This window comes from Ornithodoros turicata, chromosome 2, assembly GCF_037126465.1.
Source record: "Ornithodoros turicata isolate Travis chromosome 2, ASM3712646v1, whole genome shotgun sequence".
NCBI lineage: Eukaryota > Metazoa > Arthropoda > Arachnida > Ixodida > Argasidae > Ornithodoros > Ornithodoros turicata.
In genome coordinates this window covers 63,051,167-63,068,213 of record NC_088202.1, presented here as the reverse complement: position 1 = coordinate 63,068,213, position 17,047 = coordinate 63,051,167, and the positions used below count along the sequence as shown (strand labels likewise).

Sequence of the window (17,047 nt, the reverse complement as noted above, 5' to 3'; positions counted from 1 at the left end):
GCTGGAGGGCTGCAATACATATCCTCAAACACACTCGGAACCGCACCCCTTTTCAGCCGACGTGCCTTGCAACCTTCTTTAAAATCGGAAGGCGTGAAATGGAGGCTGTGGACCGATGAATACGTTTTTGGGCACCAGTCAGGCCGAGAGATGGCTTTCAGCCACTGTACTCGAAGTCGCTCCGCAGTAGGTATCTCATGAAATGAGATGCCTTTGACTTTGTCCTTAGAGTCAGACTTGCACCCAGGCAAGCAACAGTATGACATGCCGACGTCTCACCTGTGCCAGGAGTGAAAGTGCACTACGGATGTTTTCCTGACGCCGTCAGGGCGTCTCGGTATGCTGCCAGCTTCAGTACACGGTATGGCGATAACAAAAGGAAAATGCACGGAATGAGATTTCCCAGACATCTGTCTTGTCAGACAGTCTCTGTCTCAGACAGTATCCGGGAACGATGGGAAGAGCCACAGAATCATCCACCACGTCATCCCCTCCCCGTAAAAAAAGTTACATCAAAAGCAGAAAGGAGCGAACCCGTGACCCTTCGAATCATGACAATCGATTGTCATCCGACGTATGATATGATTTCGGCCAGGTGATTCAGCAGTGCAAAGGCGCAGTGGAATTCATCTCCGCGATCGAGACCACAGCTATGAGAAGCAGTGACGTATAGCCAGAAAAAATGTTTCGGAAGAGGATCTATTGGAAGCTCATATGGGAACTCCATGGCTCAAAAGCTTGAGTCTGGGCAGAGATGCAAACACAAGACAAGGTCCACGACTGAGTCCTCTTGTCCTGTGTTTGCATCTCTGCCCAGGTTCAGGCTTTTCGGTCATGGAGTTCGTCCACCAGCTTACCTGTGTTTATGCCATCCTCTTCCTTATATGGGAAAGGCGGATTTCCTTTCTTTGTCCTTCCCCAGATGCACTACCATTAGGTACGGTTTCGAGGGGGGAGGGCTAAAGAGCCCAAAGCCCCCCCCCCCCTTCGCTACGCCCCTGGCGAGAGATCAGGCATATCCTCAGTTGCTTCGCGCTGCGTCATGGAAGGATTTGTTGATATGAAACATGCAGGCAGGGGATGTGCTTTCAGGGTAAAAGAACGCACCAAGCCTTATTCGAAAAGGTTACAAGTGCATACGCTAGTTACGCCTCTTGTGCCTTTCTGGCTTCTCCACTTTGGCAGAGTCGAACCCGAATAAGCATGCAAACACTACGGAAAACCTATTATTTGTCGCCCACAGAGGTGCACTTGATACATCAAAATAAACGAAGAACATACAAATTTTCCAATTTATATCTCTAGTCGACAGGCTTGCAAGCAGATGAGGGTATAGGTTGACATCAGACAGACAGAACAAGCTGGCAGGCAGACGACGCTGCAGTCGCACGCGAAACCGAAACATCACGCGCCAGTAAACGGAGCGATATGACCATCATACCCCGTGTATGTGGCGCCACTACAGTGGACGGCCGGTTCGCATGGGTTCCGCTTCGACTGGGCAGGCATTGAAGTATATAGGAGGCTATGGCTGTACATAAGCGTCGATAACTCCCGCTGTGATACGGAAAATGTTTTCGTGATAAATGACAACAACTACAAATACATCGCCAAACAGTATCTACGGTTTTTGCGTGAAATATCGCGTCTGCGTCGTGCCTAGAAGATGCGGTGGCACGCGTTGTTGGTACGCCGCCAAAGCCTCCGCAGCTTTCTCCATATCGTGTTGCGATCCCGTAAACCTTCTAAGTACGTTTGCGGCGGTGCGTCATTCGTAAGGCTCTTCGTTGCTACGACATGTTTGTCCCAGTCACGAACATGATCTGGCTGATTTCGTCACGTACGCCGCCACGCGAACGAAGCGTTTCCCACACGCGCGCGATGGCGCTTGCGTCTGTATTGAAAGTTCGCACGCTCCAAAGCCGCGGTGGCAGCCTCGCGCAAGAGCCACTTGTAGTCATTCCAAGGCTTTAATACCCGTTTCTGTACTAAATTCCAAATGCTACAAGATTGTTCTTTTTTTTTCTAATTGCAAATTTAATTGCGTTAGGTATCCATACATACACAGACACAAAGAGGTGAAGGAGCCTGTGGGAATGAGCTTGCAGTCGCTGTCACATGTGACTCCTTCTTACGTGTTTGCAATCCCTACTTGACACTTGTTGAATTCACAATTTCCCTTTCTTTTTCTCTCATCTAATCTGATCTATTATCACACTTTTCGTTTTTTTTTTTGTTGCCTTTTAAAGCTGTTAGTGCAGGTTCTGCATTCAGTACTCAATGTACAAGTAATTAGTTTTTTGTTTTTCCTTTATCATGGTTGTGAACAAATCAAAATAGGTTTCATATAGCTGCACGTTACTCGTCTTACTATGAGGTTCCAAAGTGCAGTGCAATTAGAGCACATTATTTCGTATTTTGGGGTCCGATCCAATAATTGTACAATAACGCCAAACTGGTTAACTGGTGCTGTAGAACATTGTATGCAGCCAGAAAGGCTCCCTTTGTCCCAGAGATGTTCATCAGGCTGTTGGGGAGATAGGTATTTCGTTAAAGCTACCAAAGACAGTAATTTTTTATATAATTACGCGCATATTTTGCACTTGGCGACTTTTAGCGACTGATTCTCCAAATCTAGCGAGACTTCGCAACATTTTAAACCAAATTTAGCGACTACAAGCAGAGAAAAAGTGGCAACACTGCCGGTACCTCTCAGTCATGGGGTTGCTACTATTTGTCAGCGTTTCAATCGCAGCTTGACGATTTGCGTATCACACCAGTCGCCACACGGTGCATTTTATGGCATTACAGTGATTAGTAGCAAATAGTTAAATTTCACCTCCTACTGGTGGGCTGCGTGGCCAACAGGGGATAGTGTGCTAGTGGTCCCCAGTCGCAGCAATTTTCTCCACTTGTTATTCCGCCGGGTTACATTGTGTTTTACATTATGTGACAACGGTGCCGCAAAACTCAATTGGTACAAACGACGGATTTGAGAAAACGTGATGATTGTACGCTATTTCGACACCGTCTGCCTCACCATACGCGAAAACGCACTCTCGTATTTCATTTTTACACTATCTATTTTGTACCAGCCGCTAGGTCTACAACAGCTTCGCGCTAATTCGAACGTGTAGTGAATAGAACTATAATGGAATGCTGGGATACAGGGCATCCCGAACTCCCGGGATACTGGCTGTTTCTCACAGCCGAGACGCAGAACTGTAGAATAATTACGTCTTTAATTCCTAGCACTGGTTTGAATAATCTGTAATTGTTTGTCCTTAGCTGCCTTTTATGCTCCTGATAGTACGTGTACCTTTCGTATGTGTATTGCCTTTCTTACGCGGTACCGTGACGGTGCTTCGATTGCTGACGTCTGTGACGCACGCGCTGGAGCTCCGTGTACTGTCTTGCTCTTTTGAGGGGTATCGGCGGCATGGCGCCGTGTGTAACAACAAGAGAGAGAGAAAAAAAAAAGAAAGTAAAGAAAAGCAGTGACCGGTAGGGTCAGCTTAATTTATACGATGAGCAGAGAAACGGAGTACAGTATAGTGGCTTCCTGCAGAAGCCAGGCTATTCAACCAGCGTGTAGGTTTACCTCTTGCGTGCTGGACGCAAGTGCAAGAGGTATGGCAAAATACTGATTCACGCTGCTGCGTTTACGGTTGCGCTTGTGTGTGACGTCCGCTGACAGCTAATTATTGCAACGGAACATCTTTCCGGATGGAACAAAGGTACACGTAAGACGCTGTACGCAGCCGTAAATGCAGCAATGTGAATCAGCCTTTAGGGCCTCTCCAAGAACATCTCCTTTAACGCAACGTTAAGCACTCGCTTGGCGAATAAACCATCTGGGCCATTCCACGCCAAGTGATCCAGAGGTGCTGCTGGACCCCCCCGCGATTTGGATGAGGATTTTGTTGGTGATTCCTTATGGGTCACAAAGCGACGAAACGAATGTCCTCAGATGAAAAAGTGCACAGTGTTGACGGGACGGGCGCTCGAAATTTGGCTATGTGTCGGAAACCACCAATGCTTTAATGACGTGCTGCGAACCAACCAAAGCGCGGATCGTGTCGGGAATGATCTCATTTCAGAACTAAGAGTCCGTTTTGTCATACATTACACATTTTGGTCGCCAAACCCGAAGCGATTGATCTGCGACTTACGACTGAAATTTGCGAATCTTTTCAAACTTCACGAATTTCTTTAGAAGGGTAAATAAAGGAGTACCCCATTCGAAATTTTTTTTGGGAATAGTATATGCGCCCATAAACAAACGCTGAAAAAATCAGCTCGAAATATTGAGCACCGGTTGCAGCAAAAAATCGCAAAGTTGGGAATTTTTACAAAAGCTGCTGTTTTCAACGCGAAATTTCGTCACGAGGAGGTCGGAGTAGAAACGTGGCGATGGTGCCATTCGATTCGTCGTCTTGCCTGGTACAAAAAAAAAATATCCAGGGTACTTTTCCATAAAATCAAGTAATACTTTTTTTCCCGCAAGTTGTATTAGGAGACGTGAACGCGTACGGCGGTGCGCGACCGCTCGCGGTCGCGCGAAGATAAGCATCACGTGTTGCAATTTTGCTGGCTTCATTCCAGATGTAGTGCCCACCCAACATCTCAGGACAACAGGACTCTGCTTGCCACCAGAAATATGCAAATTGCATAACACATAAGGGTGATAAGGAGGATAACACACAATGCCTTAGGAGTATCTTGAGATGACTGGGCGTCGTTTATAGCGGTGAAATTACCAAAAGTTTTGCCAGTTTAGCTGTCATGAATCTAGACGACAGACACCAGAAGACCTGGAGACAAAAAAAATGGGAACAGCGGAGCACAGAAATCACTGAGTATAAAGCTGTAAACTCAAGTTGGGGCATTTGCTTACAATACAGGTTGCCAAGCGTTTTTGCTGTTGAACGGCTTACAACATTCCAATCTCACAGGATTACGTAATCTACGTTGAATTCCTGGCTTATTATGGCTTCATGCACCCCGCGTGTTGTTGCCACCAATACATTCCCCAACCCTTTGTTCCAAAGCCGCTTGTACGTGAGTGACGGTTTACAGCGCTTTATTATGGGTGATTACACGGAACCAAGGACATGCCACCACAAGCTTTAGAGTTAAGATATGACGATATGGTGTTGTTCGGTAAGTTTGGTGACGATGGTTGTAGTACCTGTCTGTCACTCGAACCGATAGCGTTCTCCGTAGCATGGATGACGACAAGGCACAACCTGGACCGAGCAGCGGTCTATGCTCATGGCAACATGGCACTTCTATGCAACATCGCACGGCAAAGGACCATGCGATGGTGTGGGAGGCGCACTGAAGCGACTAGCGGCAAAAGCCAGTCTGCAACGCCCCTACGATAGTCAAATACAAACACCGTACGACCTGTACAAGTGGGCTGAGGCTGATATGCAAAGCATCACAGCAATATGGGTACCAAAAGAAGAGGTTGAAAATGAAGAAACCATGCTGGCTGACCGCTTCAAGAACGCCCTCCCTCTCCGTGGAACAAGGTCCTATCACGCCTTCGAGCCCGTCACACGGTGCGATATTGCTGCCAAGATCACATCAAACTCAAGCAAAAGGACAATCTTTCGTGTCTTCGACGGCTGAGTTTGTGTTAGTTTCAACACGTCTGCAGTGCAAATTTCAAGGATCGAGGAGTGTACATACTGAACGTGCAGCGGTACTCCACCGCTCATTGTGACTGAGTGAAATATATGTCGACATGATGTTAGAAGTGTTATCAAGGTAAATAGTGTTCCATTTAAGGTGGCATGCGTGATAAAAGGTGTAAATAAACATACAGCTCAACGCAGCAAGCCTCTGGTGTAAAACTTCTCATTTAAGCGCGCTACTCGCCTCACAACGCGTGCGTACTTTTCCGCGATGGCTCATGCGGGAAAAAAATTATTACTTGATTTTACGGAAAAGTACCCTGGAGATTTTTTTTTTATTTGTACCAGGCAAGACGACGTATCGAATGGCACCATCGCCACGTTTCTACTCCGACCTCCTCCTGACGAAATCTCGCGTTGAAAACAGCAGTTTTTGTAAAAATTCCCAACTTTGCGATTTTTTGCTGCAACCGGTGCTCAATATTTCGAGCTGATTTTTTCAGCGTTTGTTTATGGGCGCATATACTATTCCCAAAAAAATTTCGAAGGAGGTATTCGTTTATTTACCCTTCTAAAAAATTCGTGAAGTTTGAAAAAATTCGCAAATTTCAGTCGTAAATCGCGGATCGATCGCTTCGGGTTTGGCCACCAAAATGTGTAATGTATGACAAAACGGACTCTTAGTCCTCAAATGAGACCATTCCCGACACGATCCGCGCTTTGGTTGGTTCGCAGCACGTCATTAAAGCATTGGTGGTTTCCGACACCAGCCAAATTTCGAGCGCCCGTCCCGTCAACACTGTGCACTTTTTCATCTGGGGACATTCGTTTCGTCGCTTTGTGACCCATAAAGAATCACCAAAAAAATCCTCATCCAAATCCCGGGGGAGTCCAGCAGCACCTCTGGATCACTGGTATGGCCCCTGTTGTTTCAAATGCAAGCTTTTTCTTCAACCTTACGCAGCCGGTGCCATTTGCTTTGCAGGCAGAGCCGTCGCGAGGAGAGTTTGCGCCCAGGACAGGGTAAACGTGAAGCGCCCCCCCCCCCCCCCCCCTCCTCCCTCACTGCCACCAAAAGCTCTGTAAACAAAGAAAAGAAAACGCTTGTTTGCACTGCCGATATTGTAATTTCAAATTCTCTTCATTACTGCTTTGTATACTGTCCAACCAACCTGACAGGGCCTGCCGTTCGATACCCTCTCTGGTGAGGGGCGTTCAGGGCGGCTGCCCCTATCGCCCCCTCCCCATCGCTACGGGTCTGCTCGCCGGGTTTTGATACTTACATGGTTCAATTTTTTGAGTTAAAGTTTGGTTTCATCCTTAACGCGAGTATGAAATTAATCGATGGGCGCTATACGTGTCAGTTCTGAATAAAACTATTCCTCCTTCTTGGAGACAACATAAAAGAAAACTTCGTCAAGTTTTCTTCAAAATGCGTCATACAAAAGAATTGGGATCACTAAGTTATAACGAGCGTTTTGATTGACATGCAGATACAAAGCGCGCGAGAAGAATCAAACACCAAAGGCATTCATGTCACGTCAGATTTAATACTGAAGGGCTGTTTGTGCGCGGTGTCTCGGTTTTATGTCCATCCCACAATTCCGTCTTGAAATCTCGGGGTTCATCGGGAAAAGTCCCGGAATCCTGGGAGTGAAACAAACTCGGTGTTCCCAAAGCTATTGCAGCCCATTACAGTGCAACAAGACTTCTTCGCATGAGCTATAGCATAGAGAACGTTTGGTATGGTTAATGGGCAGAGTTATGAATTATGTGTTTCCGACCAGCTCTTTACAGTTGATGCTGCGTTATTACAGGGTGAAATACTAGGTGAGCTGGTTGGCGTGATTTCGTCACGTGGCGAGAACCAGCAAACAAACCACGATTCAACAGAACCAATCGCAACTAATCAACCATTTGAATGCACAACAACAAATAAAACTTGCTTGGGACAATCCTTCAAAAACATACCACAGACAGTGTGTGACAGTAACTGCAGTGTATTCGTTTCAGAGTCAACCGTTACAGGACTGCGTAATTAGCTGTGGTGCACCAGGAGCTCCTGTGGACGAGGCATTGAAGCTTGAAATACCGGACGGATTTCCTTGCGATGCTGACAGAGTTAGGGACAAAGTGAGTGTTACACACAAACAACGACCAGATACCGCGAGACGAGCGTGACAGTGTCCCTTCCAGGACAAAGCATTCAGTGTACCGATATTGTACGCGTGACTTGTAGGATGTAAAGTAACTGCTCACAGATTGAAACACACAAACAGACGAACACAACACAACCACTACAACAACTTCATTTTAAAATGATGAATGGGAGTTTCGAAGTACGATTGTGTCCAGAAAGGTCAAAAGAGCTTTGACCGCGGAGAGTTAGTGGGCTCTGTTGTAAAAAGGACGAAGATCATCGGACATCGTTCACGCGCGCATCTACCATTCAGTCCTGTATCGTTCTACGGTCGGTCCATTAAATCCTGCACCTTTCAGACTCCGGTTTGCCATAGTTCTCAACATTTGGTGCCGAAACCCGTTCAGTTAACAACCGAAGTTATGCAACAGGCTTTATTCGGTCAGGGACCAGGCAATTTTGATAGGGAGAAGGGGCGAGTCCAGCTGACTAAGAGGCCGGAAGGGTGCGGTTCGGGACGGTTGGTAGTGTGGCAATGAAGAAGAATGTGCTCCAGATCCTATAGTGCACCGCAGTGACAGCATCTGGGAGAGTCAACTTGCCTCAGGAGACAACGCCACTGAGCACCTAAGAACATGAACAAATTGAAGTAATGCACTCGTCGAAAAAGCCAGGCAGCGTCGGCATTTGAACCGCGCACCTCTCGATTGCCGATCGAGTTGCGTTAACCAATTACGCTGCGCTGGCAACTGCTTTCCGACGACTTACCAAGGGCCCTAGATTACCTAACGGAACACGCACTCATTCCCATCACATTCCTGCATTACTTCTCATGCACTCACACACACAACACAGTACGAGTCAGTGTGTTGTACGCGTTGCACCGTGTATGTACTTGTACGTGTTGTACTGTATTGTACATGGGTTGTGTGTGTGCGTGTTTTTCTGTGTGGGAGGAGGGGGTTCAGTGATGGGCAAAGTGCCGCAAAAATGTGCATTTGAAGTACAGTGTTAACTTCGGTAGGGTCTGACTAAGTAAAGAGCAAAGTGGTAAGGAACGTACTTGACCTATCAAGTACTGATGGGGTTCAATAGGGTAATGCAGTGGTTCCCAAACTGTGGAATGCGTCCCCAAGGGTGGGTGTTGTAAGATGTCCAGTAGGGAGTCACAGAGATATCCTGGAACTCGAAAAACGGGAGTTGAACGTTATCTGAATCTGACATCTGACACAAGTTTTACACGCGAAAATGACATAGGACGCGCTGATTGGGTACCGGGGAGTCCGCAGCCCAATAGGAGCCCTTCACGTCACTTTCTCCGTATTACCCTGTATTTCTGCAGTGGAGGAGGATAGCCCATACCCAATTGCACCGCAACATCGCGCGCAATCTAAGAGCTGGGGACTCGAAAATCAGACACTATGCTGTGGAGATACCTGTTGCGGCTCTATTACGTTGCTGTCAATTGTAATGCCACAGCATTATTGGGCTCAGAAATTCTCGTGGTCTGCGCCAAAAACTGAGCTCGGATGATGGATGGCGCCCCGGGAACCATGGGCACAGAAAAATTTATGCAGAGTATTCAACGTGACTCCTCCCCTTTTCCCCTGCTAGCGGCTAGGAGTGCCTAGTAAAGCGAGTATCACGAGGCAGTTGCGGGCATTGGAATGCTACGTTATATTACATCTTGCAAGCAAGCAAAACGCTCCTTCCTGATTAAATATGATCTGAATTATTTGTACAAAACATTTCGTGTTTTCGCGGTGAACCCATTTGGGTTTTGCAGTCGTAATCCCAGTTTTTAGGGAATTTGGTGAAAGGGATAAACCCATGCGCCATGGCTCGTTTGGTGCACCAAACATTTCACACCTTGATACCAAGAAACTGGGTGGGTACTGTTCCAAATAAACAAACAAAAAACACGCTTTTTTTCTGTATCACAAGCACTTCAGGTGTAGGTTTCATTTCACAGGCCATAAATATTGTGTAATAAAACGCATAACAAGTCCTAAGTCATATCACTCCTTAACAACCATTGCCCACAGAACCATTAACCGCCCATCAACATCCAGCGAACGTCGCGTTGTGGATGCTGGGTACGTCTCACGAACGTACACATTTGATCCCGGCTACGTTTTAACTACGCCCGTACTACCGTGCTAATCAAGAGAAAATTATGCGAAATGGACGTCGTAGGACCGCCGATGCGGATCTTCGAGGGACCTGTGGGGGATCTCTATTCCGGCCCCGTAGGTATCGCGCGCCTATGGAAATATCGTAATTTTAATCACGAGATAAACACAAGGACGCAAGTGTGCACCCAAAATACTTTATTTCAATGTGGACTTTATTTACATGTGCGTTCGTACATGCCTACCGACACATCAGCAGTACAAATAATGAAGGAACGTGACAAGGTGCCATATCCAGATCATTCCCGTTCATGCAGATTGTGGTCAATCGCCAGGTTATGTAAACAAGAAACAAAAAACATTCATGTTACTCGCCGTATAATTAGTTGGCATCTTGCACGGAAGCGACGCAAGTGTATCCTCACGCTCCTTCGCGCCTTATTAATGGCTATCGGTCTCTCTATATTGTTCCTTTCTGTGTCTTCCGGCCTCTGGAACTCACTGGGCAACTTCTGCCGCTGAGGCACACTGATAAAAACAACAGACACAATACAGGCATAATCGGTCTCTGCTTATGGCACACGCGCATAACAGCGTTTGGCCAGACTTCCCATTTACCTAGCATTCTCACCTGTAACGCATGAGACAGTAAATAATTCCAAGACTGCTCATACACTCTCCTCCCGCACTCTCTGAGGGACGCTGAGACGCACACAGTAATGAATGGCCGATGCTGAGCGGTATAGCCGTTCATGTCTGGAAGATCATCAAGAACACACTGAGGGGACCACAAAATAAAGGTAGCACGCACGTGCTAATATGCTTATATTACAAGCTCAGGTAGGATCGATTGCATTTTTGTGCACTAGCCAGTGGGCTAAAGCGACTTGAAGAACAAAAGGGTGTAAAACGCGAGCGCTAACAAACAAAGGCACCACGGCCGCTTACCTGCATTTCAGTCATAGATAGTCGCCCCTGATTTAGAATCCGTTACCTCCAAGGCATATGCACCTACCTCGTCACAAAATTCAAGCTGTACCGGTGCTGTTCGCGTTGAAAATTACCGTATTCCTGCAAGCCATCGTAGACGCCACCATGTTTCTCCAGCCTCTCCAGCGCCGTTTGAAATCATCCGCACAACGGGCTATGGCACCACGTGACTCTCTCTTCTGCGCGCTGCGAAAAAAAAAGCCTTATGCGCAGATTTCTCCTTTGGCGGCAACGCAGTCATACGACAGAGCGGGAGAGAAGAACGAGGTGGAGGGTGAGGAGCGAAAAGGGGTGCTCAAATGGCTCTTTGTGGACACAGTGCGGATAGGGTGCGCACGGTGTCCACAGGGTGATATATGTGGGACGTCTGCTGATGTATGCTCATTGGAGCATCCTAACTGACGCGTCCAGGAGGCGTTCAATGGATGTTCACTTTAGACTGCAGATGCTCGGACCCTTGTCGGCTGTCCAGGGGCGGTTACTGGTTCTGTGGGTGGCTATTCCTGTTGTGAGGTTTAGCAGGGCACAGAGTGAGGCTCAGATTGAAATGGTGGTGACTAACGGATGTTCGATGTTGGTTGTCAAACCCAAGAGAGATTAGGGAAGAAAGCGAGCAGCGGAGGTTTGCGAAGGGCACCATCCCAGTTCCTTTCGGATGACAGAATGGATAAATGAACAAACAAACTACGATGAATATTCATTCGACAATGAACATTCATAGATGGACATGTGATCTTCATATACCTAGAATTGTTGCTGAGGAGCACACGGTTCGCAGTGGACAAGTAGATACACGACTGTTTCCTTCGAGCTGCAGAATGTACACAACCGTGACGCTTGTCCAGCTCTTATGCGGAAGCATAAATTAAGGGGCGTAGCGTCAGACAGGCGACATTGTGTAAGTTGGTCCTCAGACTAGGAGGTTGGACACGCCTTTCGTACACCGAACTTCTGTGGAGTTTGAAACAGCTGGAGTCACCAGATGAGGGACGAAGAATAGCCACACCAGCACAAACTGGAGTTCATTCTCGTTCAAGCGTAACACTTGATGTTCCTTACCCGCGAAGTTCGCCAACAAAGACTGAAAGCGCTTTCCGAACACTATTGCTGTCTAAGCCGTAATTGCAGTCAGTGTTGTACATAGTGGCGCTGCTAGTAGCGCCGCTACCATGTTCACTGCTTCCTTCAATGGCAAAGTACCAATAGCGGTACATTTTAAGTTGGTAGCGGAAAAGCTTCGTCCGCTGCGTTTCCACTAGAAGTTCGGGGAGCAGCAGACCCTGTCTCTGCTGCCGCCACCGCTACGTTCCACAAGATGGATAACGTAAAACACAACTGAAACAAAAACGAGACACCGCTGAAATAAGTTTTTCTCCTCTTTTTTTTTCTTACAAACAAACAAAACTTTTTCTTCATATTTCTTTCGCCATTCGGGCAGATATGTTTGGTGGCCCTCTTCGATCGCAGCTTACTCTCATAAATTGTGGCCTGTACTCAACATAGAAAAAAAGAAAGAAAAAAAGATAGAACTCTCGCCTAGTATCGCAATATTATTTCTTCTTCATAATGGAGGCCAGTCCTGCCGTATCAGTCAGTGCATTTTGGGACGGTTAATAAATCTGTGAGTCAACTGCTGCGGTCCTTGTGTTTCGATGCCATGGAATTTAAAACGTATTGCAGCAGAAGGGCAGAGACTTCGAGGAGGAACCAAGTGACATTGAGGATTTCTCGAAACCCCATTTAATTCATAATGAAGACTATAAGGAGCGACGATGCAAAATATTTTCGCTGAACATCCTCTTATCGCTGCACGATTCAATTTACAAAACCGCCCTGAAAAATGGTCCGTGTGAGGAGCGGCGCCACCTTGCAGGCAAGGTCCAATCTGCTGCCTTGACGTAGCGAGGCCAGAGACGTAAACGGTGAAAAAAAAGGTTGAGACAGAGATAGAATGAAACCCAAAAATTCACGTAAACTCGGAAAATAATTTTTCCCAACATTCGAAGTTTCCAAAAATGTTACGTCTGTAAGCGAGCCCAGTGTGACATAATAGCAGCGTATCGAACAGCCGTGAGCTCTCATTTGCCGCTGATAATTATCATGCTACGGCCACAGCGCACTCGCATTGGGACCCGCTGACGTCACGGAGTGATGTCAACCACATTCCTTCTCTTACTCTTACTTAGGATTTCCTGGAATGGGTGTGAAGCGATTCCAGAAGATGTACAGATCAAAGACCCCCCAGTCGCTTTGCTGACGTTACGAAAACTACCTTCTTGCTTTTCCTGTGCAGGTACTTTATCGTGTAGTGTGGCGCGCTGAAAATTAAATATTTGTGAAGGGGTCCTGCACTGCTCCTGTGGGGTACCGGGTCGCCAGTGTCGATTCGGCATGCGTGGTTTTATAAGACAGCGGTCGACTCTGAAGTGCACACTGACGCCCTGCTTGAAGTCCAGATAAGAAAAAGCCTGTCTCGGATGGGACCATAAAGTTTTCAAATGGTATCGTTGCGTGTCACAAATCCTACATCTCAGCCTAAGCCTTAAAGAAATTTATTACAAACTAAATATGCGATCCTTCACTACCCAAACAATGAAACGACTTGCATCATCGTTGCCAAAGCTCATAATGGGCATGCCATGTCGTGAGGACTATTTTCCTTGGAATCTGGACCACGGAACCACGGCACACGAAAGCAGTCGCACTACTACTGGTCTAGAGCATCAAATTCTCATTCTCGATTTCTCGGATAACAAGTGCAGACCGTACTGACTTACTCTATGTTTCTCTTTCTTTCACGTTCCAGATGTGCGTCGCTGGCAGGTGTGTATGGGATCCAAGAAAATTCGGGTTCTCGCAGGCAATAAAGCCCAGGTTGAATTAATGGCGATATTCAACTTTGTTCATTTTTCTTTGCATTAAGTCACGCGTAAGACATCTGACCTAACATGCGACGGCACCTATGGGGGCGGACAAGAAAGGGAAAAGGCCGTGGCGTCAAAGTACAGTGAAAATCCGGAAGGGTATCGGGAATCCCTCCACCGTTGTGGTAGAGTGACACAAATATTAATTTAGCGTGGCAGGAGAACAGGGAAAACTACGGGCACTGCCAAGATAAAGTGTGCCATTTCTTCTTCAAACAAAATATCAGTCATAGTCTCGCATATTGCCTAGCGCGGTTGTTTTTTGTGCTTGTTTTTCATGTGGATTCACTGGGGATCCCAGCTCAAATTTCTGCCTGGGATGCATGTACATATGGATGGCGCGCCCACGTAGACACATCAGAATCTGTCGACCATAACAGCTGCACTGCCGACGCGCCGGCGCTGCGTCGCGCTTTCCACGCGCCCTGTCCTTCCTTCTCCACTCCCTGCGCGTGTACGCCGCGCCGTGGCTACAGACAGACTACGGCGCGATTCTTTCGTAGCGAGGACTCTAATGCTAATGCATTAAAAAAATGACATTCGGCCTTGCACGGTGAGTCACGGTGCCTCATGAAACACCACGAAAAATTTACCATTCAGAATGGGGCGATTTTCCATGGTAGTAGTGACAGCAAAAATAAGGTATATCCCAGGCAGCACACCAGTATTGGACCAATATCGGCTGCCAATATTGGCACCCTTATGAGCTGCCAATATTGGCCCAACATGAAAGGTGCAACCTGGCTCCCTATTGGACCAATATTGGCTCCCCATATTGGCAAGCCCAGATTGCCCATATTGCGCCATCTTTTTGCGGTAACGCTAAAGATGAATCCGGGTAATAATAAATCATTATCCGGTATAATATCTACTACTAACGGTAATAATTTTTGGCTCGTATTTTTTTTCTGTGGATCTGTCTTACTCAAGGATCCTGGCAGTCTCGAAAACTACCAATGGCAAACACCCTTCAGAAACCTCCATTGGGATTGCACTAGTATATACAGGGTGTCCCAGCTGAATGCCAACATATTTTTTTAAAAATATGTACATCACTTGTTCCGACATGAAATCATTGCAATATAGCATATGTTGAAGGGTAATCCTTAAGAGGGCATTAGCAATCTCCTACGGCAATGTCTTAATTAACTTTCAATAATTAACTTTTTAATTATAAAAGCTACGAAGTTGTCCCAATGAGAACATCTGGTCCCTTCGGTCACCTGACACCGGAGCCGTTTTGAGAACAAAAATCCGTTCGATAGATCGTCCGCAAAAAATTCGTGAAGGAACACCGTTTTCTTCTTTATTTTGTTCATTGCGCATCTTCGGAGACGCGTATTTCTTTCATCCCCAATGTGAGAAGGAGAAAGAGCACACTATCGCCTCTTGCGTCCTGGAAAAAGATTAAAAGAAAACAGAAAATGCAACTCAAGATAAGGGCAGTTCGATAGTGTCATATCCGATACATTTGTTTTTGTTTTGTTTCCGCAAGTTAAAGCTCATCTTTGACGCATGAGGCGGCACTGTGCTCCTTCACCCTCTCACATTGGGGGTGAAGGAAAGACGCGTCTCTGAAGATGCGCAATGAACAAAATAAAGAAAAAATGGGGTTCCTTCACAATTTTTTTGCGGACGATCTATCGAACGGATTTTTGTTCTGAAAACGGCTCTGGTATCAGGTGACCGAAGGGACCAGATGTTTTCATAGGGACAACTTCGTAGCTTTTATAATTAAGAAGTTAGTTATTGAAAGTTAATTAATATTGCATATAATATAATAATATGCAATATTGCAATTTATTTCATCTCGGAAAAAGTGATATATATATATATATATATATATTGTTAAAAAATATGTTCGCATTTAGCTGGGACACCCTGTATATGAGCCAGCCACGGCCACTTGTGCGCGTCGCCTCGCTCCGACCTGCCGCCGTTTTAGGGAAACAACAGGAGTACTGTGACTGTAGAGTTTCTGCATTCCGCCGCGGACGGGCGGACGGGGAGGGAGCGCGTATCAGCTGGTTGTCATCACGTACTGCCCGTATTCGGTACTTTGTTTTAAGGTTCGGGGAGCCCGTTTGTGCCTGACGTTAACTTAAGTGACGTACCGCAGAACTGACATGTGGCAGCAATGGTCCGCGTCGAGGACGATGCAGAAAAACTGTTCGGTGCCGTAGTGTCCGTCAACAGGACAAGTTCAGGCTTATCGTACCACGAAATACCATCAAACCAGACAGTTCGTGATGCGTGGCTCAAGGCAATATTGCGTGAAGGTGAGCGAAAGGGAACGCGCTGGGTGCCAGCCTTGCGCTCGGTCGTTTGTTCTCAGCACTTCAAAGTAGAGGACTTCAGGGGAGTATATGAATAAGAATAATAGGTGGAGTGGGAGGCAGAAGTGCCTGAACGATTTAAATAAATGAAAGAAAAGAAGCAGAAATGTAAAGAATTAGTTCCCGTGCCACACGAGGTATAACAGGGACTAATCCTGGAAGAATTAAAATAATGACAGAAAAGAAAATGAGGGAGTGAGAATTTGAAGGAAGAGGAGGTGGCTAGCAAAACCACAGTCGAGGGAAGGGGACATTGGCAAAAGCGGATTTATTAAAAGAATCAATGTATATTTACAGGATTTGGATATAGATTAATACATATTGAATGGTTACATGAGGCAAGAATATGAGATATGAGAAAAATGATATTCTTGATCTTGATAGTTGATTATCTTCGGTCTTGATGCTTGCATTATAGTGGGATGACTTGCTTTGGGTTGTCTTCAGTTTTGCTCGTTGTCCGTTGCTGTCGCGATGGTAGATGGCTATGGTTGCAATGGCTGGTGATAGTTTATGGTAGTAAATAGGTGTGGAGTTTGATAGGATGTGGTAAAGCTTGGCCTATTCTGTATTGTTTGGTGGATTGTGGGCCAAGGCACTGAGTCTGATTTTTGATTGATTGTTTGATGGCCACCCCTTTCCTCTGAATAGTGGTGTAGATGATTTGGGGTTGGTTTTATCGTGTGTGTGGGTATGTTTGTAATAGAAGGGGGTAGGGCAGTTAAAGTTGGTGTTTTAAAGATACCTTGTCAAGATACAGACTCGATGGCCTATGCCACGATTCTTTTTGCATTCAACCTGTATTTGCATAGGCATCGGGACTACTAGTTGAGGAGGTGTGTTGATTTCTAGTGTGTAGTGGAAGAAAATCGGTTATTTGATT

General features: G+C 46.3%; 1 protein-coding gene and 1 long non-coding RNA gene across 2 annotated transcripts in view; one reads left to right on the top strand and one right to left on the bottom strand.

Moving 5' to 3' along the window:
• Nucleotides 1-13,796, top strand: part of LOC135385490 (venom metalloproteinase antarease-like TtrivMP_A) — a 112,879-nt gene extending 99,083 nt beyond the window's left edge. Inside the window, exons 13-14 of the mRNA XM_064614832.1 lie at nucleotides 7,656-7,775; nucleotides 13,711-13,796. Of these exons, the coding sequence (XP_064470902.1) occupies nucleotides 7,656-7,775; nucleotides 13,711-13,788 (198 nt within the window). The 3' untranslated portion in view covers nucleotides 13,789-13,796. The remainder of the gene's footprint in view (nucleotides 1-7,655; nucleotides 7,776-13,710) is intronic.
• On the bottom strand, nucleotides 10,098-11,386 carry LOC135383618 (uncharacterized). Its single transcript, XR_010419972.1, has 2 exons — nucleotides 10,546-11,386; nucleotides 10,098-10,442 (listed from the first exon to the last, which is right to left on the bottom strand). It is a non-coding gene; the product is annotated as an uncharacterized LOC135383618 (long non-coding RNA).
• Nucleotides 13,797-17,047: the final 3,251 nt, after the last annotated feature.